The sequence below is a fragment of the Ochotona curzoniae genome, unplaced genomic scaffold (genome assembly GCF_017591425.1).
Source record: "Ochotona curzoniae isolate NIBS_2020 unplaced genomic scaffold, NIBS_Ocur_1.0 contig_2599, whole genome shotgun sequence".
NCBI classification, from domain to species: domain Eukaryota; kingdom Metazoa; phylum Chordata; class Mammalia; order Lagomorpha; family Ochotonidae; genus Ochotona; species Ochotona curzoniae.
The window spans coordinates 2,049,264-2,073,889 of NW_024465520.1; the positions used below are offsets into that span (position 1 = coordinate 2,049,264).

General features: G+C 43.5%; 1 protein-coding gene across 1 annotated transcript in view; it reads right to left on the bottom strand.

Annotated features, from left to right (window-relative positions):
- The window catches only part of SLC9A9 (solute carrier family 9 member A9), a 562,224-nt gene extending 551,296 nt beyond the window's left edge, over positions 1–10,928 (bottom strand). The window contains exon 1 of the mRNA XM_040974753.1: positions 10,604–10,928. Within this exon, the coding sequence (XP_040830687.1) occupies positions 10,604–10,778 (175 nt within the window). The 5' untranslated portion in view covers positions 10,779–10,928. The remainder of the gene's footprint in view (positions 1–10,603) is intronic.
- Between the last annotated feature and the right edge of the window lie 13,698 nt (positions 10,929–24,626).

A 24,626-nucleotide genomic window follows, 5' to 3' on the forward strand; every position in this document is an offset into this window, starting at 1 on the left:
TTGGCCCTCCCTGCAGGACTGGGCTCCAGCCAGGGGCCCTCAGCCTCTGCTCCTGCAGGAGTGGGGCCACCCTGACACCGCACACTGCAAACACCTGCACCTGCTCAGGTTGTCACCAGGGTGCGCATTTTTAAATGTTACAAGATGTTGGAAGAAGTTAGGGTCCTGAAGTGAATCAGAAAGAATGGAGAAGAAAGGAGGTTTGTAGTCATTCACACCGCATGGAATGACAGCCAAAATGAATTTGGATTAATGAGGTATTACCCTTTCCTCAACAACAAAAAAAGGCATACCCTTGAAGTATATGATATGTGTGATATTATATCTCCACCTGCTGAGGATATCAGAGGCTACTGATGTCAAGCACACATCCCAACCACACCCTGATGTATTCAGCTGTCCTCCCCGCCCTGTGCGACCTGCCATGTGCTCAGGTCAGCTGCCCTCACCCTCAGCTCCAGGACTGCTTCTCTTCCCATAGCTGGTAATTGGCTCTGCGCGGGCTTGTCACTCCATCCCATTCATTTAGCAGTAATGGAATCCTGCTAGGCAGTTTCTCAGAAAAGTTTTGAAATCCTAAGAGACACAAGAGAGGTGTGCTTTCTTACTTGTTCAGGAATGTGACCGAGCCAGGGGAGGACTCCTGGAACTTCCACATTCGCCTCTCTGCCAGTCTGACATTGAAATGAATACCAAGACTAGGAAAGCAGAAAAAAAGGAAAGAAACTGGGTTTTTGCCAATGAAGCTGTTGGATCGAGCAGCCCTGAAGATTCTGCTTTTCTAGACTTTTGGTTATGGGAGATGACACAGGTCTTTAGGGCTTATATCTGCCCTGGTCAGTGTTCCTAAGGCCTCTTCAAGCAGTGTAGCTCTATAGACTTGAAATCAGCTTTGATTTTTCTGCTTACAAGTGAATGAACAAATTCCTAAAGGACAGAGTCTAAAGGAAAGATCAGCTAACCATGCCTTCCAGCATGCTTGGGACAGCTCAACAAAGCAGAGGACCTTGAGGACACTTAAGAGTTCACCTGGCTGGACAGAGGGCCTGGCTTGTTAGGTAGGGATGAACATAGGGAAATCAAGGAGTGCAGTGCTCCCCAGGAAACGCAAGCAGCTTAGGACGCCCACCCTGGGTAGCTCAGCTGATGGTCCATTGTGGGAAAGGAGTACAGAGGGCTTCCTGGGAGAGGCAGTCGGCATGAAGCTGGTGAGTAAGAAAGCAGGCAGCTCAGTGTGCAGAAGCAGAGGAATCAGCATGTACAGATGTTAATTTAAGAAGAAGATAACCAAGGAACAATGGCAGCACAGAGAGGAAATTAACATCAGATTTCATATATATTTGCATAAAGAGTGATTTTTAGAGCCCCTGAACATAGCAATTTTTAAATGAAAGGAGTAAAATAAACCTCCAGGAAGAGAGTTCTTCACCAATATTTAGACTTACGGTTGTTTTCTTTTAATTTGCATTTATTTAAAGGAGAGAGGGAGAGAGAGAGAGAGGCTAAGACAGTGATCAAGAGACAGAGAGTATCAGAACCCTAATCCAGTGGTAGGATCCCTCTTATCTGAATCATCCCTGCTGCTTTCTAGTCTACATCAGCAGAAAGCTGAAGTTAAGATCTGGACCTGCGTTTTGATGGTAGGCTCATGCATCCTAACCAGGATCATCACTGCTAGGTCAAACACACATCCCCAATATTAAGACTTTTGACACTGGGGACATCCAAAGGCAGGTAACATGTGATGTTTTAGTTCAGTCTTTGATATTCCAAAAATGTGAACTTAAGATTTAAATGTGGAGACTATGAGAAGGATTGGACAACCTAAGGAAGCCAACTGATTACGTGACATTATCCGTTCTTTTCCCTTCTTAACAAAAAAGTCTCTGCTAGAATGTCATTCTTTTTAATGGCTGAGTAGTATTCCATAGAGTAGATGTACCACCATTTCTTTATCTGCTCCTCTTTGGATGGGCATCTGGGTTGCTCCCATGTCTGCTGTTGGGATTGTGCTGCTGTAAATATGGGATTACAAATCCCATTCTCATATGCAGATTTCATTTTCTTTGTTTATATTCCCAGCAGTGAGATAGCTGAGTCATACAATAGGTCAATTTTCAGTTCTCTTAGCATTCCCCATACTGAATTCCATAGAGGCTGTGCTAGCCTACATTCCCACCAGCAGTGAAGGAGGGTACCTTTCTTCCCATATCCATGCAGGTAGGTGTTCTGAATGTAGGCCAACCTCACTGAGTTAGGTGGAACCTCAATGTGGTTCTCCTTTGTATTTCCTGAACAACTAGAGAGTTTGAGCATTTTTTCATATTTTCATTAACCATTTGAATTTGTTCTTTTGAAAAACGTTCATTTCCTTTGCCCATTTCTTCACAGGATTATTTGTTTTGCTGTCACTGAGTTTCTGAATCTGTTTATAAATCCTGGATATTAGTTCCTTATCTGTTGCACAGTGTCTCTGCCATTGTCCATGCCTACAATGTCAGGAAATACTTAAATAGCAGGATGGTGGATTTATGACTGGTTGTGGAGTACTGTAGTATTGTAATGACATGGGGGAAATTAGTGGGGTGGGGAAAAGGGAAACCCCAGAGTCTATGGAACTATATCATGGAGTAAAAAAATAAATAAATATTTTTGAAAAGTCTTTGCTAGGATACTGTCATAGAGAGAAGGCAGAGATCTGATTTGAAATGTCTAAATACATTTGCTAACATTTTCTTTCTTAGCAGTTTATTTCTATCCTAGGATTAGTCAAGGATGAAGCTAAAAGCAAAAATACACAAAGCCTTATGGTTATTTAGGGCTTTTGTTCTTTCTCTGCCTTCCCACCAAGCCTCTAAATTCAAAGGACTACAGGGAAGTGTGGGTGTTGCTAAAAGGGACACAATTTACTGCTTTGTGCTGCCTTGCCATCTGCTTGTTTTAAAGATGGAAAGAGCCCCATGCTGATGTTAAACAGGTCTAGGCTAGCTAAATCCCATTCTCTTCCAGCAGATAAAGTCTTCCAGTGTTCCACCTAGGGCTGACTTGTCCAGCATCTCTTATCTTCCTAGAGGATACAGTTATATGAACAATGCCATGAAGTTCTAACCATCCCATGCTCTGTCATGGTAGATGGTAGAGTGTCTAACATTTCACCATACACAAGCATATTGAAACACATGCTTCCCTGGACCCTGGCCTTTTTATTGTAGAATTGCAAAGAAGATCTCTTTAGAAACTGTCTCGGTCACCAGCTTACACATAGTTAACATCTTATTGCAGCCAACTTAGAAAGCCAACAGAAAAAATATAGAGATATTTCACTATATGCATATTGACTAAACAAATGATTTCTTACTTACAATGTTTACACAAAATAAACTTTTTTTTCTCAAACCAGAGGTGGTAATATTACACAAACTAAAAGAATGTCAAGGAGTAAACGAGTTAAATGATGAGAAACCAGAATGAAAACCAGGAACTGCACACTCACTTTTCTCGTCAAACTTTGGTGCATCAGAACTACCTGGAAGCCTTGAGGAAGTATCTACCACTGAGCCCAGAGTTGTTGATTGGCTAAGTGTGGGCTGGGCTGACATATTTGCATTGCTGACAAGCTTTCAGGTGATGGTGATGTTGTTAATCCAAGAAGCACATTGTGAGCAGCACGAACCTATAAAGCAATAGCCCCTGTGAAGATGAAGATCACCTCAGTCTTGCATTTCATCAGAATCCATACCATCTGTGGCTCATGCACACAGGTCCCGGAACTGGACAGCCTCAAGGTAGAATTCAGGATTTTAACTTCAGTCTCCTCTAAAAACTAAATTCAAATAAACTATCATGATAAAATCTTATTTTGCATGATGCTTCTTCTCAAACTATTTATGGCACATGCCATGCCCACTCTGACAACCACAGGCATTTAAAACCTGTAAGATCATGAACTTGCAACACTGCTTTCCCAGACATTAGGACCTGTATTTCCAGCTCAAACTCGTCATCCTCTCTTAAGGGTATGTCACAATACCATTCCAACCATTTTCCATGCTGGGTACTTTCCTTTGCCTGGATCACAACTCTGGACTTCCGGGTAGAGGAGAGACTTAGCTCTCCCTACGGCCAGCCATGCTCCACCCCTGAGCGTAATGAGAAGTGTATGTCAAGAACAGACTCCATGACAGAACAATTGAGCCCACAATCCGAGAGGACTGCTTTTAAAAGGGTTCTCTTGCCAGTTATTCTGCAGAGCTCTGGCCAAGCTCTAACTCTCCTGACTTCTGTTTCCTTCATTGTAGAATGAAGATCCTGTTACCTGGAGGGGTAGTGCTAATGCATTCAGTTATATAAGGGATTTCAAGAAGTTCACCAAAAAATGGAAGTTAGAGTTGAAATCCATGCCACTCTTTCTCAGACGCATATTTTCCACAACATTTTTGAGGCCCTTCATATATGAGGTTTCAAAAATGTTTGCACTATGTGTTCCTATCTTTTACTTCCACTTTCCGCAAACTTTTTGAAGAATCCTTGCATATTTTAATATCTACAGTTTTTCCTTCAGCTTCCTCAGGAACCTTTATTACCAAGCACAAAGGAGACATTTACTAAGTAACAGAAACTTTTCTTAGGCTAAAGATAATAGAGATGAGAGAACATGGGTTTTATAGTCATGAATTTAAAATACAGTGCTTTTGGTTACTAGCAAGTTACTTTATGTATTCCAATCTGGGTTTCTTCATCTGTAACATGTATATTGCATTACTCCTTCCCACGCACATACACAGCTGGAGCCGGGTTTAAGATATCATGGGAATGCATGAGATCCAGGTTGGTGTCCCAAGCCTGGAACTGGGAAATATGAACCTGGACAAGTTATTTAGTTTTCAGGTGGTTCGATTTCTTCATGTAAAATATGGCAGTTGTAAAGATTAAATAAGTTCATACATGCAAGGTACTTACACCTGCATGATTCAAGTCATGCTGTTTGGGTTCAATATTTTCATAGCAATCTTTAGTATAATGGAGGTTTAATGAATGAACATCCATGATCACTCTTGCTTCACTAACCATATAGCTTTACATCAATTCAGGTAGCTGTAACATCTGAAAAAGTAGCTTGAAGCATATAGTGAGATTCTTGATGGTTACATGCATAAGCTTCTCCCATCCCACGAGGGGACAGCGTGGAGGTGCCCTGGCAGCTCAGGGTGAAGGCTTCTTTGGCAGCTTGTGGAATTCACAAGCCCAGCACAACACATGGGTCAATTTATTCATGGCTTTGTTTGGAAGACAGAAATTGTTTCACTAGATTCAACTTTTACAGACCATATTGTGGCACAGTGTGCTAAGGTGTTGCCTGTGAAACTGACATCCCATAGGGAAACTGATTCGAGTCATGGCTACCCTACTTCCAATCTGTTTACCTGCTCACACACCTGACAATCCAGCAGAAGATGGCCCAAGTGCTTGGGTCCCTGCACCCATCTGGGAGCCCAGAATGGAATTCCAGGCTCCTGGCTTAATTCTGGCCCAACCCTACCCCTAACCATTGTGATCATCTGGGAGTGACCCAGTGGCTGGAAAATTTCTCTGTGTTTCTTCTTCTCCTTGTGTAATTCTGACTTACAAATAAATAAAGCTTAAAAAAATTAAACTTCTAGAAACCTCCAGGGAGTAATACATTTTAATGTTCGCTCTCTCATCCTTCCTTGCTAATTACCTTTCCACATAGGAAACATGGCCAGATCTGTGAAGTGCCTGAAAAATCAAACTTTTGTACCAAAAATGGAGAAGTATAGTGCATTGGGCCCCTAACTCTAACACCACTTCCTATAGAAGCCACTCTGACTTCATGAGAAAACCTCCACACACTCTTACACACATCTCTGATAACTAATTCTCACCATCATTCTGATAGGAGTTCAGCAGAATCTACTGAGAATCCTACCACTGAATCAGACAACACCCGACTAAGAGAAAATGTCTGCAAACCATCACTGGCTGGCAGGTTCTGGGAATGCAGAATTGGCCTGGTGAGGCTGAAAGATGCTTCACAGTAGAAGCTGGTCTGGTATAAAGTTTCAAGAACTTTTGCAGCTGCAAAGGAGCTTTGTAAAACTTATCTGTTTCCTAATTGGCCAAAAAGAACATTAAGTCACTTGCCCAACATAATGCACTCATCTACTGAGGAAAAAGTCAAGGGGATTACAAAGCTCAAAAGCCCAAGAGAATTGCAGTGTTTTCTCCATTATTGATGCCACAGTAAACAAGGAAATGTCCTCTGAAGGACATTGTAGGCAAGGGCACAGACAGGGTGACCTGGTGGCAAGCATTTCCTGTGGGTCTAGCAATTAGGGAGGCCGAGCTAGACTGGAGCAAGGCCAAATCAGATCAGCAGGTAAAAGCCACATCACGTTCAACAACCCAGTGCCACCCAAGGAGCTCCCAGGAAGTACCAGCATGAAATGGATGCCCTCAGAAGGCTTCTCAGCCAAATTTACTTTGCAAACCTTGGTGTTTTGTTGTGTAGCTGTATTTGCTTTACAACTTGAAAAATTTGTTGAGTGAATTAAATTAGCTCCATTCAAATGTTAAGTATATTCTCAAAAGGACTAGAGAATGGTTTCATATGGCATGGTTTAAGGAACTGAAAATCCAGGCTTTGTGGTTTGTTAATTCCTTTGTGCTCACTACATACAGTGAGCAAGATTCCTACACACAAAGTATGAGACTTTCCCTTATATCAGAAAGCTGTGGAATCAAACATAGAGATTTAAATCAAAGAGGCTGAAATTGCTCTTCCCCGAAGTTCGGATTCCAACATGCAAATGAATGGTAGCTTCCAGTGACATATAATGGAATTTTTAATGCTATCAGAGTGCAATTTTTCCTTTGTGAACACTGAGCAGGGGACACAGGGTCCTAAGTGAATAGTGCTGAGTGCACCAGCTATGTCAATCAATATTTTGACCATTAACAGTCATTTAGGCTTTTACTTCAGTTTAAATGAATATGATGATGGCTTATGTTTTAAACCAGTTATGGATTTTAATACTTCAATTTTGAAATCAGGAGAACCACAGACGGTCATGAGAGATAATTGTCCATTACTGTTCTTATTAAGGCAAAAGTTATTATTATAATGCTGTTACTAATTTTAAAAACTCTTGATGAAAGAAAAAAAATATTTTCCTGAAATGGGTGACTTGTATTTGGAAAATCACACTTATTTCCCGTTGACAATTAAGCCAAATGGCTTAGACAACCATTCAGATGATCCCAAATGGCTTAGACAACCATTCAGATGATCAGTTCAGATTCACAGGTTGAAAATTGCTCCCAATCAGTATAGAAAGCAAGTGGAGCATTCTGTTTTTTTACTCCTTGCTCACTTTGCTCAAACTGCCCACTTTCTAAGCCCATGATGCCTTGATGCTGGCTTCCAGTTATGCTGATGCAACATATTGACATCTGTTGGACCTCTGGAAGGATATTTGACACAAAAACATATGACACACTCGACCAAGGGACTACAGGAAATTTAATACTTATGGTTTCAGACAGGAGCAAATGACACGTTATACCAAACGTTGACAAGAGCAGGAGAAACCATGAGCCAGCTGCATTGCTCAGCATGAGGTGCCGGATCCCTACAAGTACACGTGTCTGCAGTATGGTGATGAATGAGTTACTGCCTCCTAGAAAATGTTCAACTCCTTGCAAGAAGGAACTCTTAGATGTTTAAGCTTTCCGTCTAGCAATATGTTTTTATTTCACCGTTGATTTCCAGCAGGCCCCCAGCAGAGCGTCTGCAAAAAACCGTGAATTCCTTTCATTGATGGATAGAAGGATTTGTAGAGTTTGACCATGAAATTTCCCTCTTTGGGGTCTCCTGGGGACCAGTATCTCTCTGATTCAACTTGAAAGCATGAACAGCAATAGGATGCACCTGGATCCTGCCGCACAGCCATTCCAGGAAGGCCAGAGAAAAGATGTGCTCATTTTGAATGCTTCAGCACCTCTTGCTGAAGAGAGGGAAGTTAAATCCCAGATCAACAGCTGACAACATGACCTTCCCTTCTCTAGACCTTCATTTCTTTTTTTTTTTCCCTGCAAAATGAGGATGTTGGAGGTAGATTCCCTAGGGCTTCTTCCTCATTTATGAATTCCACGTTTGTTTATAGCTGATGAATAATAAATTCGCTGGCCATCTTCTTCTCTCCTGCTGTTAAAAACATCTATTAGAGCCCTTCTCTTGCATTTTCAGACCACTGTGTTATATCCTTGACAGAAAGTCCTTAGTAAACATTTCTGATATACCATCATCCCTCGAAGAAGAAACACGAGAATCTGTAATTCCATCTGTATGGAGGCTTTTCAGACTTTCACTGAGAATCCCTTTAAGATGAATATAAATCTGGTGGGGACGTGCTGTATGAATGCAAGCGAATGTGCCCTGCTCTGAGTGGCACTCTCTTTGGGGACATCACTTCACTTCTTGCGACTTGGTTTCTCCCTCTGTAAGATGAAGGTAACCTCTAGACATAACAACCTCTAGGATCCCCTTAAATACAAGCATCTACTCTATGACCCTACATTAAAATAAACCCACTACAAGTGTCTTTTTCTAATAACGAGTATCTACATAATGCTTATAAAGCTTTTACATTGCACTGGTCAGAAACTGCTTTCAATAACTTTCACATAAGACAATTCATGGAGAAAGGACAGAAATCAGACTAAGTAAACTGAACTCTTATCATCGTCTTGCCCTGCATCCTGCCCTAAGCACGGCTACTTCAAAAAGAGCAGAAGACGTTCTAAGACCTTATGATTGCAAACAGCAGTTTAAAAAAAAAATGCTTAATGCATTCCTTGAAGATGCCAGATGCAATATTTAAGGTTCAAAGAGTAAAAATTCCTTTTTTGTGTTGCCAGTGCAGAGTGTGTCTGAATTTCAGTAGGCCACCACAATTTAATCAGGTTGACAAAACAACATTCCACCACGGAACGCGTCAGATAGTTCAACCAAACTTAGGTTGTGAAGAAATCTTTCCAAGAAAGATCGGTAATCTCTTAATTGTGTTTTTCTGTTAAAGTATATTTGTGCTCTTTATATGATGCCAAGAATGACATTGCTTCTTTCTGCTCAGATTACATCCTACACACTGTTGATTATTTATTCACCAAGTCTGCAGAACAATCCCGATGCTCAGATGACAGAGCTGGGCTAACAACTGGAGCCCAGGGCGTGCAATCTGAAAGCATCACTTCCTTTCTGTGTGGTCCTTTCTCTTCCACTTCACTGTGACTCTCCTGCCCCTACCTGCAGTTTCGTAAGCGTTAAGATCCTCAGTAAAAAGAAATTGAACTCTGTGTTCTGAAGGAATCAACACTTCTTCCTCCCGAAAAGAAACTGCACTGTTTTACCTGAAACTTCTGCTTTTTACAGAGCTTGTGTCTTACAGGGAGTCCCAGGGAGACACAGGTTTTCCACTGCCCTCAATCATGGCTTTTGCACTTGTTACAACATACAAATTAAACATTGGTCTTGTTCCCCAGATGCAAAGCATTTAAAAGGACTTCGGGATTTCCAAAGAGAGAGAAGCCCATAAATAATAAACATGTTCTTTTCCTTGGTTTGTAGCAACACCCCATCTGTTTCCCTTGCATGCACAGTTCCTGTCCATTATCAGGTTGATAGAATAATGGTGGTGACCTCAACCATTTTATCAATAATACCAGTTTCAAGTCTACTGAGGTCTTGCACTTTAATTCCAAAGATAAGAATACAGACTGGATAATCGGTTACACTTCATTGAACTTCCTGAAAGGGATGGCATGGCCAATTACAGAGTAACAGCAACACTTTGGGAGTTCACCATGCTCCACAAATGCTTTTCCATGCCCTGGCTTCCAAAAAAAAAACATCAAAGAGAAACAAGAACTCCACAGCAAATCGCACAATTCCCAATTGTAAATGACAATGACTAAAATTGGGCTAAGAGAAAAAAAAAATGCTACGTAAAGAAAACTCTGTTTATTGATTACTTTTTATCACAGAAAGTAAAAACATTGTTTATATTCGAAAAGGATTTGGATGAGATTCCTAGGAGGGATGGTGTCTTTTTCTTTCTTCCTTTGTTTTTGCAAGTTTTCTCCTGGACATTCTCTAATATGAGAGGATTTCCTCCATGCCTGAGCAGTGACACCGTTTTCAGAACTTTCTAACGTTCTTGCCTTGGTACTGCCTGTGACACAAGCTCATCTTTTGTGGCTGCAGAGCCATCCCCTCCCAACAGCGGCAGGGAAACAAACAGCTCCCGAGGCTCCACTCCCACCTGACAATGGACCCGCAGCTGTCAACAGACTTGCATTCCGTGCCCCAGAACATGACTAGGATATTCGCTCCCGTGACAAGGCAAATTCCCGCAGCTCCTCTGGAAAGGGATTTACATGCATTATGCCGCAGCACCTTTCATCAAGCTAATGACATTTCAGTCTGCATATTTCCTCCAGTTTCGGTACTTTGCCATCTGAGCACGAGTCTCTAATTACGCCCCAGCAACAAGTTTCACATCAATCCCCCCATTTATGCACTCACCATACACCATCGCTCCTCCCGTTTCATGCAAGAAGCGGAACCGATGATTTTTAAATAACCAGATTGTCAGGATGGTGAGGATGAGCAAAAAATTAAAGACCAGCAGCTCCACCGCTCCTTGATGTTGAAACTGATACTCATCCTGCTCTGACAAGAACCTCCGCTGCCTCTCCATGCTCCTTGTCTTCTGGGAATTCCTTAGATTGAAGCCTGGATAATGGCTATTTTAGCAAGATTTGCCAAGACAGTCTGGTTGCCCGAGGGTCTCAGAATAAACACTGCCACTTTAGTTGCTACTTCGCAGCATTCTGCCCTGGCTTAGCATTCGGATGGCTTCTAGTTACAACTTCCTGTTTCTCTCTTAAAGCAGCCCTGTCTCTTTTCAAACTCCAGAGCGCAGTTTCATCAGCGACTCTGTCTTTAAACGCTTCGTTCTGTGAAAATATCCTTCACGTCTGACAAATCTTACAAGCCAGATCTTAAGTCATTTTCCCTTGGTTTCCAACAGGTTCTGGTGAATTGCGCACCAATAATAATAATAAAAGCAAGTTACGACAGCTTCATTTAAGTTCAAAAAGCCAATTGTAGGTGCCCTGTGTTGTGCCCATAAGGTTAAGCCACCACGTGAAACACCAATATGTCCTGTGGGCCCCCGTTCAAGTCTCAGCTAGCTGTTCCACTTTTGATCTAGCTCCCCACATAAGTGCCTGGGAAAGCAGCAGAGGATGGCTCAGGGGCTTGGGTCACTTCCACCCCCATGGGAGGCCAGGATGTCCCTCCTGGCCATTTGGGAGATGAAAAAGCAGATGGAAGAGTCCCCCTGCTCCCAACTAAAAAGCCAATTCCAGAATGATGACCTCATACACATGCAAGGTGCTTTCTCTCCGACTAAAGGCTGCCAACATGATAGGGATGGAACACGTTGCTTTGACCTAAACAACATGAGAAGCAAGAATTTCATCTAGTAACTCCATCTTCAGTTTGCTTTTTTTTTTTCTTTTTTTTGGTCTTTGGTTTTATATAATTTGTAGTCACAGAGAATAGCTAGCATTTAAAATCTGGATCAACTATCTTTAACAACTAAAAGGAAGAACGTAAAGGATAAAAAAAGGAACATTCTATCCCATGTCTCCAACTGTGCCATCTGAATATGTTGAATCAAAAGAAGGAAATGAAGGAACTGCAAGTCTCTGAAGGAAGAAGCCATCCAGCCATCCTTAGCCATGCCACAGAGGACGCAGCACCTGCAGGATCCTCTCCCTGGCACGCAGCACCTGCAGGATCACAGCAGAGACCAAGCTTCCATGTCCCCGGACAATGTCCCTCACGGACAGAGGTCCTGCCACCAGCAACGCCCAGAGTTCCCAGGTAGTTCATCAGATCGTCTCCCACCTGGGAGGCCATGTCTGTTGGAATGTGTCTAATTTCCTAAGCCATAGTCTTTCAGGACATGGCCACAAGAACATGTGATGTCCTGCCTCCTACAGCAGATCCTGCAATGCGACTGAATGTTTCCTGGGGGATAGTGAGGTCTTCCTCCATGTCACGATGTCATTGTGACATAGACATACTCATCATTTAGTATGTCAGATTGGACGAAATTGGAATTCAAGTTGTAAGCTGTGAGTGATTCCCAGGCAGGCAGAGATCAAGAGCATCCTGAAAATAGTTCTGTCACTGAACGTTGCAGGTCAAGCATTTAATGATAATAGGAAGTGGCGAACACCTCAGAAAATGAATTCACGTGCAGAGCAAGCACACCGACCATGGGCCAGAGCACAGGGCTAGTTCAGTGCCCAGGGGCTGTTTGAGTATCCAGTTCCTCGGTGTGCTTCCCTTGCAGGGGAGATCTCTGGGCCTCAGAGATTCTCCTACTGCACAACTTTTTGGATGACTCAAACTGTTTGGAAACGTGTCAGCCAATGCTCACGAGCACTGTGTGAAACTTTGCTAGCAGGTTCTACCCTTAGAATTTTGCCACTCCCACAGGTTTAATCTTGAGCTGTTAGATAGACAATTTAACACAAACTCAAAGCCTGGGACTTCCTGTCCTTTTGTTGTCAAGTCATCAGTTTGGTTTCCTTTGATCAGAATTTCATTCTATCTGAGCAAAACATACTTCTTTACCCTATGATATCCCATTTCAATCTTTGGCCTATCAAAGCAATGGAACTACAGAGAGGATTCAAATCCCGTAAGACATTTTAATGGAGATTGACATTATTTTTTTCTTAACCAGCAGGCAGCATGACAGATTGAGCCTAGGAGAGTGTTTTCACCCACTGGTTCACTCCCTAAATAGCCTGGTGACACGGACTGTGCCTGGCTGACATCAGGAGCCCCAGTTGCCATCCAGGTCTCCCAAGGAGGTGGCAGGAACTTAAATGCTTAAATCATCTTTTGCTGCCTTCCAGATGTATGAGTAACAGCTGGCTCAGGGCTTAACAGGTTAATCTCTCCCTGCTGCTGCACCAGCATCCCATATGGACAGCAGTACATGTCCTGGCTGCTCTACACTTCCCATCCAGCTCCCTGCTTGTGGCCTGGCAAAGCAGTCGAGAATGGCCCAAAACCTTGGGATCTTACTCCCACACTGGACACCTGGAATAAGATCCCGGCTTCTAGCTTTGGATCGGCTCAGCTCTGGCCATCACAGCCATTTGGGGAGTGAGCCAGCAAATGGAATATCTTTCTGTCTGTCTCTTCTTCTTTATAAATCTTCCTTTCTAATAAAAATAAGTAAATCTTTAAAAACGAATAAATAATAAAAATTCTAAAGTTGATGGCAACATATCAAGTCAAGCTTCTTCCCATTGTTGAACATCATGCCTACAGCTTCTAAAAACTGGCAAGATGTCGCACATATGGCCCCTACTTCCGTGGCCGTCGTCTGTCAGGGCTGAGTACCCTGTGCTCCATTTACAACCAGTTTTCTTCATATCTATTCACCTCATTTGGATGTTAACAAAGAATACATTAATTTCCAATCCAGGTTCTCACCTCCCACAAAGACAGAGATACAAAGGCTCGGGGAGGGCAGAGTTTTGGCAAGGTAGGTCCCAGCTGGTTCAAGTCCCAGCTGCTCCAACTTTGATCCAGCTTCCTTCAAAGGCACCTCAGAAAGCAGCAGACACTGGTTCGGGTCCTTGGGCCCCAAGCACCTATAGCAGAAGCAGAGGAACTCCAGGTTCCTGGCTCTGACCTGGCTCAGCTTTGGCAAAGTGGGAAGTGAAACAGCATATTCTCTCTGTCTCTCTCTTCCTCCCTCTCTGAGTCCACTTTTTCGAATAAATAAAGCTTTAAAAAAAAAGCAAGGATTAGTATTATGTGGAAATAAGAGAGGAATCTATTTAACAGTGGGGAAATGAATGCACACTCATTGGTGAGTGTGACCAATCTCCTACAACCTCCAGAGAAATAACCATCATGAATGGACCAAAGGGTCCCAGCAAATGACAGAGGGAGAAAATGAGAACGTACCTACCAATATAACCTCTTGAGGGAGAACGGGGCAGCCCACCCACTCTGGAAACAGAATGACAGTGCTACTTCTGAGTGCATTCCATGATGGGACAGAAAACTGGCACCTTCCATGTCCCTCATTTTCAATAAGGAAGAGAACAACAGCCAATATGATACACAACAGGAGGGATCTGAGCTGTGCCCTGGTACCAGATGTGATGGCGCATCCCGGTAAGGTGGGCGTATCTTACCCTCAGTTAAAGAGACAGCACACTGTGCCGGGATCAAACCGTCGTGACTGGCCTACACATGAACCCACTGCCCAGTCACACTGTTTCTACATCATCATTCATTCAGCGTGCCTGTTTGGCTCCTGCATCTGTCTGAATGCCGGCCTCTTGGTTTCTTCTAGGATCAGAATACATTTGCACATGCGTTGTCTAATTTTGATTCATTTTCCTCTCAGAATATCATTTTTTAACCTGTTGGGCCATAATAAAAGTAAGCATATAACACAGAAATGCACAACAATGGATCTGGAAACATTTGGCTTAATTAAACAGCAAAATGCTTCTACAAATGAGGGATTGCAGACTCATAGAGGTTGGGCAACACTCCCCAGAGTGCACAGCCAGCAGGAGCTGACATTATGTGTGAGGTTAACGGCCTTAAGACAGTGTTTCTGCTATGTGATTGACTTGTTAAAGCTTGTCAGTGAAGTCCTTGTCCCCTGTGTCCTGGGAAATCAAGGCACATAGAAATCAAGACAGCTGGTTACCCAAATAGCCAACGTTCCCCTATAGTGTTAGCAATAACTTTTATTGATAAATCTCTTGAAGGAGATGCTTGTGTAAGGAGGACTCTCGAATAAAAATTAACATTTTGGAGGGGCAGGTGTTTGGCGCAGCAGAAAGGACATCATTTGGAATGTCAGAATGGCTGAGTTACAGTCCCAAGGAGCATGCTCTGCTTCCGACACAGACCGGGGGAAGGAACGGGTAATGTCTCAACCTCCTGGGCCACTGCCACCAGGTGGGACACAGTGCACTTCCTGCTTCCTGGCTCTGACCTGTCTCAGCCCTTACTGTTACGAGCACTTACAAATTTTTAAAGGTTTATTCACTGATTTGAAAGATTTACAGAGAGGGAGAGAGCCACTTTTGTTTACTTCAAATGAACACAAAGGTTCGGGTTAGTCCTGGCCAAAGTCAGGAGCCTGAATCTCCATCCAGGTCTCTCGCTTGGATAACAGGAGCCCAGTCAGCTGGGCTATAGTCTGCTGCTTTCCCAAGCACATTAGCAGGGAGCCAGATCAAAAGCGGAGCAGCCAGGACTTGAACCAGCACTCACGTGTGATGCTAAAGACACAAGTGGCAGCTTAAACAGCTGCACCACAATGCCAACCCCTGTTGTGGGCATTTAGGGGATGAATCAGCAGATGCGATATAGTTCTCTCCCCCAATCCAAGAAATTGAAAAAACTTTTTTTTTTTAAATTAAGGCACTTTTTATTACCTGATAACCATAACCCTTAGTGTCAACTTTTCTCGTAGAATTGGGTTGGAATCCAAACCTTAGGAACAGGTCCTCCCAAAATAATTATTCATCATCCTTGAATCTCACTCTTAACACCTGCTGGCTACGGAGTTGCCATTTCTGCTGCAGGGTGAAATAAACAAATGAGAAATGGCAACCACAAAAAAAAAAAAAAAAAAAAAAGAATAGGCAACTTATCAGTTCCTGTGCCCTGCCTCTGCTCATTCATACAGCCACAGGGGAAGCAAGCGTTAAGGAGAGGACATCCTCCCCCATACAGGTGATTGTTGCACAGCTGTTCACACACTGGGGAATGTTACATGATCCAACCAATCACTTGAGATCCCATGTTCTTGCAGAGGTAGGGGACCATTTCTCTGCCAAGAGCCTTCGAGATATTTATGGCATCATCTGTTGGCCATATGAAATTATCAACTTAAAAACTGGTCTGTTGTGAATGTTTTGGCTTTTAAGTCCCAGTTGTGGCTGCCTTGGTAGGACAAGACCACATGGTTTTCAGGCCTTACACAGTCCCCCAGGCTGGATGCTTCCTCAACCCTGTGAGGACAGTGGAGACTGAGGGTCAATGGTTGGAGAAGGCAAGCTTTCCAAGGGCAAGGAGAGACAGTTCTGCTCCCCAGAGCCCATCTTGCTGGGATGAAGGTGCTGAGACCTACCCATGACAGCCCCTTGACCCTAAAGAGGTGATGCCCCTTAACCAAGGACTTGGGTGTGATGAGAAAGCCAGAGGGCATCCTTCTTGCTTACCTCAGCCCATTCTCACTCCATTTCTTGCGATCCCTTCTCTTCTGCCCCTCACCCTCTGAGCACCAACACATCTCCCGTTCTATGTGAACAGGGCATCTTTAGTAAGAAGAATAAGCCCAGTCTATTGCACAGTTTTTGTCTTGCATATTTTGAAGGACCAGTTATGAGATAGATTTCACTCCATTTGGGCTCTACCTGGCACTGCAGGAAGCAGGTTGCACCTGCTCTCCAAACCAGGATAGCTTCAGGAAATAATAAAAAAAAAGGGGGGGGGGAGCTCAAAAGCCAAGGTCAGGAGGAACAAATAGACACCACCCAAGCTGGGACTCATCTTAACCCCAAATGTTTGGCATCAGAGACTTGGGAAAGTTCATTTATGTGATCTCCCATTGTGTCCACTTGTTAAAGTTGCATTCTTCTTAGGATGTGATTTCTACTCCAATTGTATAAACAGATAACTCCCAATTCGGCAGCTAAAACACCACTTCTGTATCACTTCTCTGTGTTACACCCATGACCCTCCACCTTCCCAACCTGAGAATTTTTGTTTTTCTGAAGATAAGACAAAATAAGACAAAGTAGGAGAGAAGGCAGAGTCCCAGCCAGGGGGAGGCCGAGCAAGCTAGGGAAATCTTTTCATAAGAGAGGAATGTAAATTCCAGGCAGATTTTGACAGATTTACCTTTTGGTCTCTCCTAAATCACATAAAAATCCAGCATTAGAGCAGCCTTTCTTGAAAGATGTCAGTGCAGGTTCCTTCCAAAGCAGGTGCTGAGGCAATGACAGGCAGCCCAGGATTTATCAGACAGACAGCCCCACGACCCAGCAGGGAGGAGGGCTGTGCAAAGATTCCAAAATCTTATTTTTCATAAACGAAATTTTCATCTTTATTGTAGACTAGTCATTTCTCATACATACCTCCCAGGGGGCCATGCATGCTGAATTTGGACAACTTTACCTACAGATGTGCCTCAACTGTTCTTTAACATCTAGGGCGAATGTTAATTTACATTGGTGAAACATAAATTATGGAATGAGCCCTGTGAAAAACAAAATGGTTCTCTTAGAAAGTAAGTCATGTCTTAGGGTCTGCAGAGTCTAAACTCCATGTCAGCAACAATAAGAAAATGTAGTTGGCCTTCAAATGTCATTTTTGATGTTCCAATCATATTGAAAAGAGTCAGTTTTCTCTTAAAAGCCTGAAACTACACTGTGAGCCTATGAGGACTGTGTAATGGGCTCATACACATGGTCATATACTTACAGTGCTCCCTGCTCTTCCCCACCCTTTAGATCTTCTGAATCAATGTTAAAATCAGTAGCAAGCAGCTGTCTATTCAATTTAATCATGTTAACAGATAACAATGGATATCACAGACAACCTGATTTTATTTCTGTAAAATTGTCCTGTAATACTGTGGAAACACACACACACACACACACACACACACACACAAGCTTTCCAAAGCAAGATAGAGTGGCAGTATTTTTTTACATTCTATATTGATTCAAGAATGTTTCTTTGTTTCCTAGATATACAAATAATAACCATTCCATTGTTGAGTCCACGGATCCTTGTGTCTGCATATCGCACTGTTGCTTCTAAGCTTCTGGAGCGAGAAAGGCTAGTCTAGCAAATGATCAGAACCCAGGCCTCTCATGAACAGCTGAAGTAGAGAACCTTGTGTTTAGCAGTTGTTGGAAAAGCCCCTCCAGGTTCCCAGATGCTGCCACGAAGTTACTGAAAAGGGTACTTATAAATTGTGTCTATCCTTTGAAACTTTGCCACAATGCCAGAGTCCAGATCCAGCCAAGTTCAGAACTTGAAAAGAATGTGTGGAATAGACATAGAGAGAAAAGAAATGGACTGCTAGGATCTCATGATCATAATGGACAATGCAAGAAAGCCGTCACCTTTATTTATGCAGAAGCAGTCGCAAGCTCTGGCATGGACTTTTTACATCATGTTCAAGTGAGTGTTTCCAAGAATAATTCTGCCATTTTTTTTTTTCACCTCAAAGCAGGATGTTATCCATCCTGACCCTGTGGTCAGGAAGTTCTCAATAGATGGTGCGTATCAATCAGTAACACATTCCTGCTACAATCCTCATTCTACAACTTAATCTTGAATCAGTTAAGGGAGAAAATGTGTCACAGGAGGAATCTAAAGATCAAGGATGGTAAATGGGGGCAGCAAGACAGCATGAATTGTAAAAGCCCCTTCTGCCAAGATGTGAGCAGTAACATCAACTTCCAAGCTCACATTGATAGTAAAAACCAACCCTGCAGTGTCAGTCAGTGCCTAAATAGATTACAGAATTTTCAGCGGGGTGGTCCGGTGTCCAGGCAGGCAAGTGGAACTGCCTTCATGTGGTTGCAGAGACACCCACCGGCCCTGCCACACAGCAAAGAATTTCTCGTGGCCTTGCCTGCAGGGAAACGGTTCTCTCCACACCTTCGTGTCCTGCACACCCACTGCACAGATCCCAGCACCAAAGAATAATTCAAATACTTTTTATTAGCACATGTTAGCTTCAAAATGAGGAACTATAAATAACAGTGTGTGTGTTTAAAGATATATTCGTTTATAGGCAGAGTTACAGAGAAAGATCTTTCATCTGCTGGTTCACTCCGCAAATGGTCACAAAGACAAGATCAGGAGCCGTGAGCTTCTTCTGCATCCCCAGTGTGGATGCAAGAGCCCAATCATGTGAGCCATCCTCCACTGCTTTTCCAGGCACATTAGCAGGGAGCTGCATGTGAAGTGGACCAGCCAAGTCTCCAACTGGTGTCCATTTGGGATGCTGGAACCATGGGGAACAGCCATACACATATCACAGTGCTGGTCTCAACATACCACTTTTTGCTGTGGTTTGATATCAACTGACCCTCTATTCCCAAATCATGCAGGAGTTTAATCCCCAAAACCTTACGCTGATAATATTAAAAATGTAGAATGTTAATGTGAATAACAGCACTTGGAGAGTCAACACAGATGCTGTCATGAGGATGGAGCTTCTGTCGTTAAATGCTGGTCACTTTCTTAGAGACCACATAGATACAGCTTGACAAATGTGCCCATGTCTCTTGCTGTCACATGTCTTGTGGCAGCTTGGGACTCAATCAGCAGATAAGTGATCAAAAGAGGCTGAATCAATAGAAATTAGAAACTCTAGAACCATGAGCCACAGAAATCTCTTTCTTTGATAATGTTAGCCTGCCTCAGTTGTTTCATTATAGTAATGAAAAAGTGACGAATACATGAACAATCATTTTTGAAAACGAAAATGTTTTCCTAACTGTATTTTGAGCTTAGTTAAACCTTGTTCTATTGAGACACTTTCATCTTGAGAACTGGCAAGTGTGGATAAAGCAGAATGGGTTGACTGCTGCCGGAGTCCAGCTCCAGCTGAATTCGGAACTCGAGAAGGGTGCGTGGATGAGGCGCAAAGAGTGAGAGAGATGGACCACCAGGATTCCATGGTCATTGTGGACAATGCAAGAAAGTTGTCTGCTTTATTTATACAGAACCAGTCAAACTCTGGCTCAGACTTTTTACGTCATGGTCAAGTGAGTGTTTCTAAGGATAATTCTGCCATTTGTTTCACCTTGAAGCAGGATGTTAGGAAGGAAGGAAGGAAGGAAGAAAGAAAGGAAGGAAGGAAGGAAAGAAGAGAGAGGGTTAGGGTTAGGGTTTCTCAGCATTTTGGGCCCGTTTTTGTGGTCAAAGAGAGAACAAATGTTCAACTTTGCTTCTGAACCCAGGAAACTCTTCTCTGGTAAGGTGGTTCAAGTAGTGAGTGTGGTGCCTGGGTCACCTGCTGGCCCTTGTTATTCCAAGGGATCCAGAAAGAACAGATGCTCCTTCAGGTCACCTCCCAAGGGGTCAGAAGGAGAGGAAGAACTTTCTTCTTGTGGGATACTGTGAAATAAGGAAATAGGAGCACAAGGTATTAATCCCTGTTAAGATTTCCAAATCTAAGGAGGACTGAAGTGTTGTGGGCTGAGGAGTTGATTAGCATTTGTTAAGCTTGGCTCCTGCAGGAAATGGGCTTGGAGGCTAGTGGCACCTTGTCTGTCAGACTCATTAGCATCCAATTGTTCTGCTAGAGGCTTGGGGGAAAGGTATATATGGCTGAATAAAGGGAGGCTGAGAGAGACCTCTTCCACCACTACTGGTCTCCTGTCGGTGTCTGATTCCCTGACCCTCGCCGTGTCCATGCCACCGGCCAGCTGCCCTGAACACTGAAGGAAGCTTCTTATCTACTCACTGCAGATTTTGCAATTGAGTCTGCTGAAACTGACCTGACAATAGCCAGAAGGACTGGCCCAGCCAGGGAGGAAACCGGCACTGCACTGGAGCTGGCTTGCTCTTGAGTTCCTCAGGATTCTTGTGTGGTGTGGTCTGATGGTTGCTGTGAGCGAGACAGGAACTCCTCAAATTTGTCTTAACTTCACCTCATCCAAAAGGATGAATATTTACTCCTATTCCAGTTTTTTCTTAGATTGATTGTGCTATTGTGCAATTAGCTCTACCAAAAGAATGTAATTTTCATGCCAGCATAAAATTACCAAAAAGCAAACATAATAAAGACAATATTTAATTACTAAGCTTGAATCAAATTCTCCTTTCTCCTATTGACTAAAATAGAATTTCTTCTGTTTTTTGCTTTCTTTCGTTGTCTTGGTCTCACTCTGATGGGGCTGGATTTTCTTTAGTAGCTGTAATGTTTGGACCATCTTGAAGTAGTATAATTACTACTGCTTCTTAAGCATCCACAGAGTTGAACTAACCCCACCACAAATGACTCACACATGCTACTCTGCCAAAGCAAAAGGAAAACAAGCAAGCAAATCCTGGGCCATCCAGCAACTCGCCTAAGCAGAAAGATCGACCCTGGTTTTGTCAACAGTACAGTCAAGATTCATGTTTTCACTGGCTTACATGGGACACTGTGGAGAATCTTACTATTGTAGCAAAAGCACGCATGTGAAGAAAGTGCAAAGTTACAGATCAAATATTTTTTCGGGATGGCCAGCATAGATTTTCAACTGTGCAAGTGGTCCAGAAGCCATTATCAGAGAATTCAAAGCCATAAGGGAGAAATTGCCCATTAATCGTAGTACTGAACTTCCTAAGCCAATGGAGGAGTGACTTACTTGTCTTTACTGTGCCTACTTTTGTGTGAAACATTAGCGTGGGCAGGGTTGGCACTGCTGGTCATCCTGCTTGACCCAAGGCTTTGTTGGTCCCTCCTGGCTCCCTCTTGAATGCTAACATTGTCTTCATTATTTATTGGTGAGATGATATGATATTTGGACCTTTTCATCTTCCACCACAGTGTGAGATCATCTAACATGAGTGGTGACGATCTTACGTTTGGATCAGCACGATGGGAACATACTGCATTATTCTCTTCCCTGTGCAGCTGAAAAATTTCCCAGAATTTTCAAAATGCCATTTCTGTTTCCTTGGAGATGATCGCATTTGGAGGACCCAGTTGCTCGTTAGATTTAATGCTGCCTGGTGGCGTGGCCTCCATTCCCTCATTAAACACTTTTGTGACCTACATTTTCTTTTTCCACTGTGTTTCTTCATCCCAGAGATCCCCAAGAGAGCATGTCCCTGTGCTGCGGCGGCTTTGGTCCTGCAGTTCTCTCATCGGGGAAGCCTGTCTTACACATGCGGTTCTAGCTGGACTCCTTTGCAGGGCTGCCCTCGGTAATGCCCTAACTGAAGCTGCTGTGGCTCTCTTTAAGGAAAGCTCGTTACACTCTTTTTGATACATTTGTTCCCCAAACTTTGTCTTTCCTTGGCTTTTGAATTCCCCAAGCCCAAATACCTCGTTCTCACATGTGCATCAGGGAGACCCTTCCCTTGGTGACAAGTCTTCTTTTATTTTTCATTTTTTTTTCTTTATTTTTGACAAACTTTACATAGTTAATTAGGGCACAAAGGCTCAAGGGCTATAGAAAATTGGTTAAGTCTATTATTTTCATTTTTTTTTTTCTGTATCTGGGGTAAAGGGGGAGGTAGAGGGAAAAGCCCCACCCAGTCTCCCACTTATCCCAGGTCCCGGATGTCGGTCATGGTCTGAGGGTCTTGCTCAAATGGTTTTGATAGTTCAACAGTTACGAATTGTTGCCAATCTTGCCATTCCAAGCACAATGAAGTGGCTGCAGAATCCACTGATTGACATAGTCCACCTTAGAGTCTCTGCCTGGTTTTTCACTGTCAACATATGGCTGGGGTAGTTGATTTGTTCTGTCCTCTGTTGTGGTGCCAGGTATCCTCTGCAGGTTCCGATAGACTGCCACATCCTCCATGTGTACCTGGGTATGCTGTCCACTGCTCTGTCTGAGCCTCTTAAGAGGCTCTGGCACTTGCATGCCATGGCAGACCACAGAACCTGCACTTCTTTTCATGGTTAGGGTTCTGAGTCCGGCAGTTCTGAGTCCGGCAATTCAACTGGGGAGATCCCCAGAGGTAACATGTTTGCTTGCAGCTTTGGGCCTGACACTCTGTTTGCTCCAGCTGGCTCCTCCGGGTCTGGCATGTGGTTATTTTTCCTCCTGGGCATGACTGATTGCTGGGTCAGAGTTCCTGCCCTCTTTTACCTCTAAGACCATAGGGAGATTCTGGAGTCTTCCGTATGATCAGTTGAGTTCTGGGCCAGCTAAACGTTGTCATTGTTCAAACTGGTCCAGTCACGTTCCTCTGTCAGGATTGAATCAGTTTATCCTCAAGGTAGGCCTGCCAAACTGGAGGTTACTACTAGCCTGGAATTGATCTCCTCTGTACCTACTGGGCCCCTCACTGTGTTCTAATCATGTGGATGCAAGGACTCCTTCCCCTGAAATAAGCCTGAAATGACAGTGTCCCCTTGAAATTCACCTATAATACTCCTCTGCCTGGGCCTTCCATACCAAATATTCAATATTTCTGATACCACACGATGCAGTTCTTCAATTGAATTGTGCAAATCTCTCTTATCACTGCAGATTTCATAGAAACCTAGCAAAATGATGACGAACAAATGACAACATTTTTTCAACAAGTAAGTTCCAAAAAAAAAAAAAAGGAAGGGTGGTGGAGGGTGCGATTAGATAAAAATAACCTGGAGAGTCATATCAGCCAATGCAATGCGACAAATGTTTGCATCCCGCAAGCCAATCAACTACACCACACACGCACAGTTTTATGAAACAATCATATAGTACAAAAGAATTATTAATAATTTTAGATGTAAAATAATAATGCCTTGAGATTTTGCTTTTGAAATTTTTTAAAAAGACTTTTTCATGATGTTTACATTGTTGATGAGGGTGGGAAGGATCAAGGTTTAGGGAAAAGTGGGTGTGATCATTGTTTCCAAATGTCCTGCTTTTTCTTCCTGTATCTGGGGAGATAAAGTGAGAATCCACTCCAGCATTCCAACAGCTCCAGTACCTGGGGATGGAGAATGACCACTCTGTATCAACACAGGGTCCTGATGCAGTGCACACACACAGGGTTCTGCCCAAGTGCCTTTGATAGTTCCGAAATACTGTCTCTCTCTCAGATCAAAGGATGAGAAAACCCTTCCAATGTCCGTTGGGTGACAGTGTATATCTTACAGTCTCCATTTGTCCCAGTTTTTGCTGTCAGCTTTGGCTGGGATAGTTGTCCAATTTGTTCTGTCTTCTTTCCTCTGCTATGGTATCAGATGTCCTGTGCAGGCTCCAATGGACTGTCATATCTTCCATGTGTTGCAGGGCCTGCCATACACAGCTCCATCTTTTCCACTGAGGAAAATGAGTTTTGGCAAGAGGGCCCAAGGACACAGGTCGGGCAACCCAGGCCCACCAGACCTCCACCTCCAGGGGCTTACAGTCCTAGCACATGCTGCATAAATGGTCCAAAGGACTAGGGCCAGGTGACCTAAACCCTGCAGGACCACACCTGAGGATCTCAGACCTGGCACCCATTATGCAAGTAGACTCAAGGACCCAGGCCAGGCTATCTGGGCCCTGCTGGACCCACTATCCCTAGGGCTCACAGACCAGGCACCCACCATGCTCAGACTGGCATGGCTTGCCTCATCTCAGCATCCACCAGTAGGCGTTTCAACATGCTTTGTCCAGTTTGCCCCCAGTTCCAGCTCATGTTGGTGGTACTGCAGCTTAGTCCAGCTCCGCTATCCCTCAGTCCCAGCCATAATGTGAACTGGTTGGTTCTGCAGCCCAACCGAGCCCATCTTGCACCCAGTCCTGGCTCT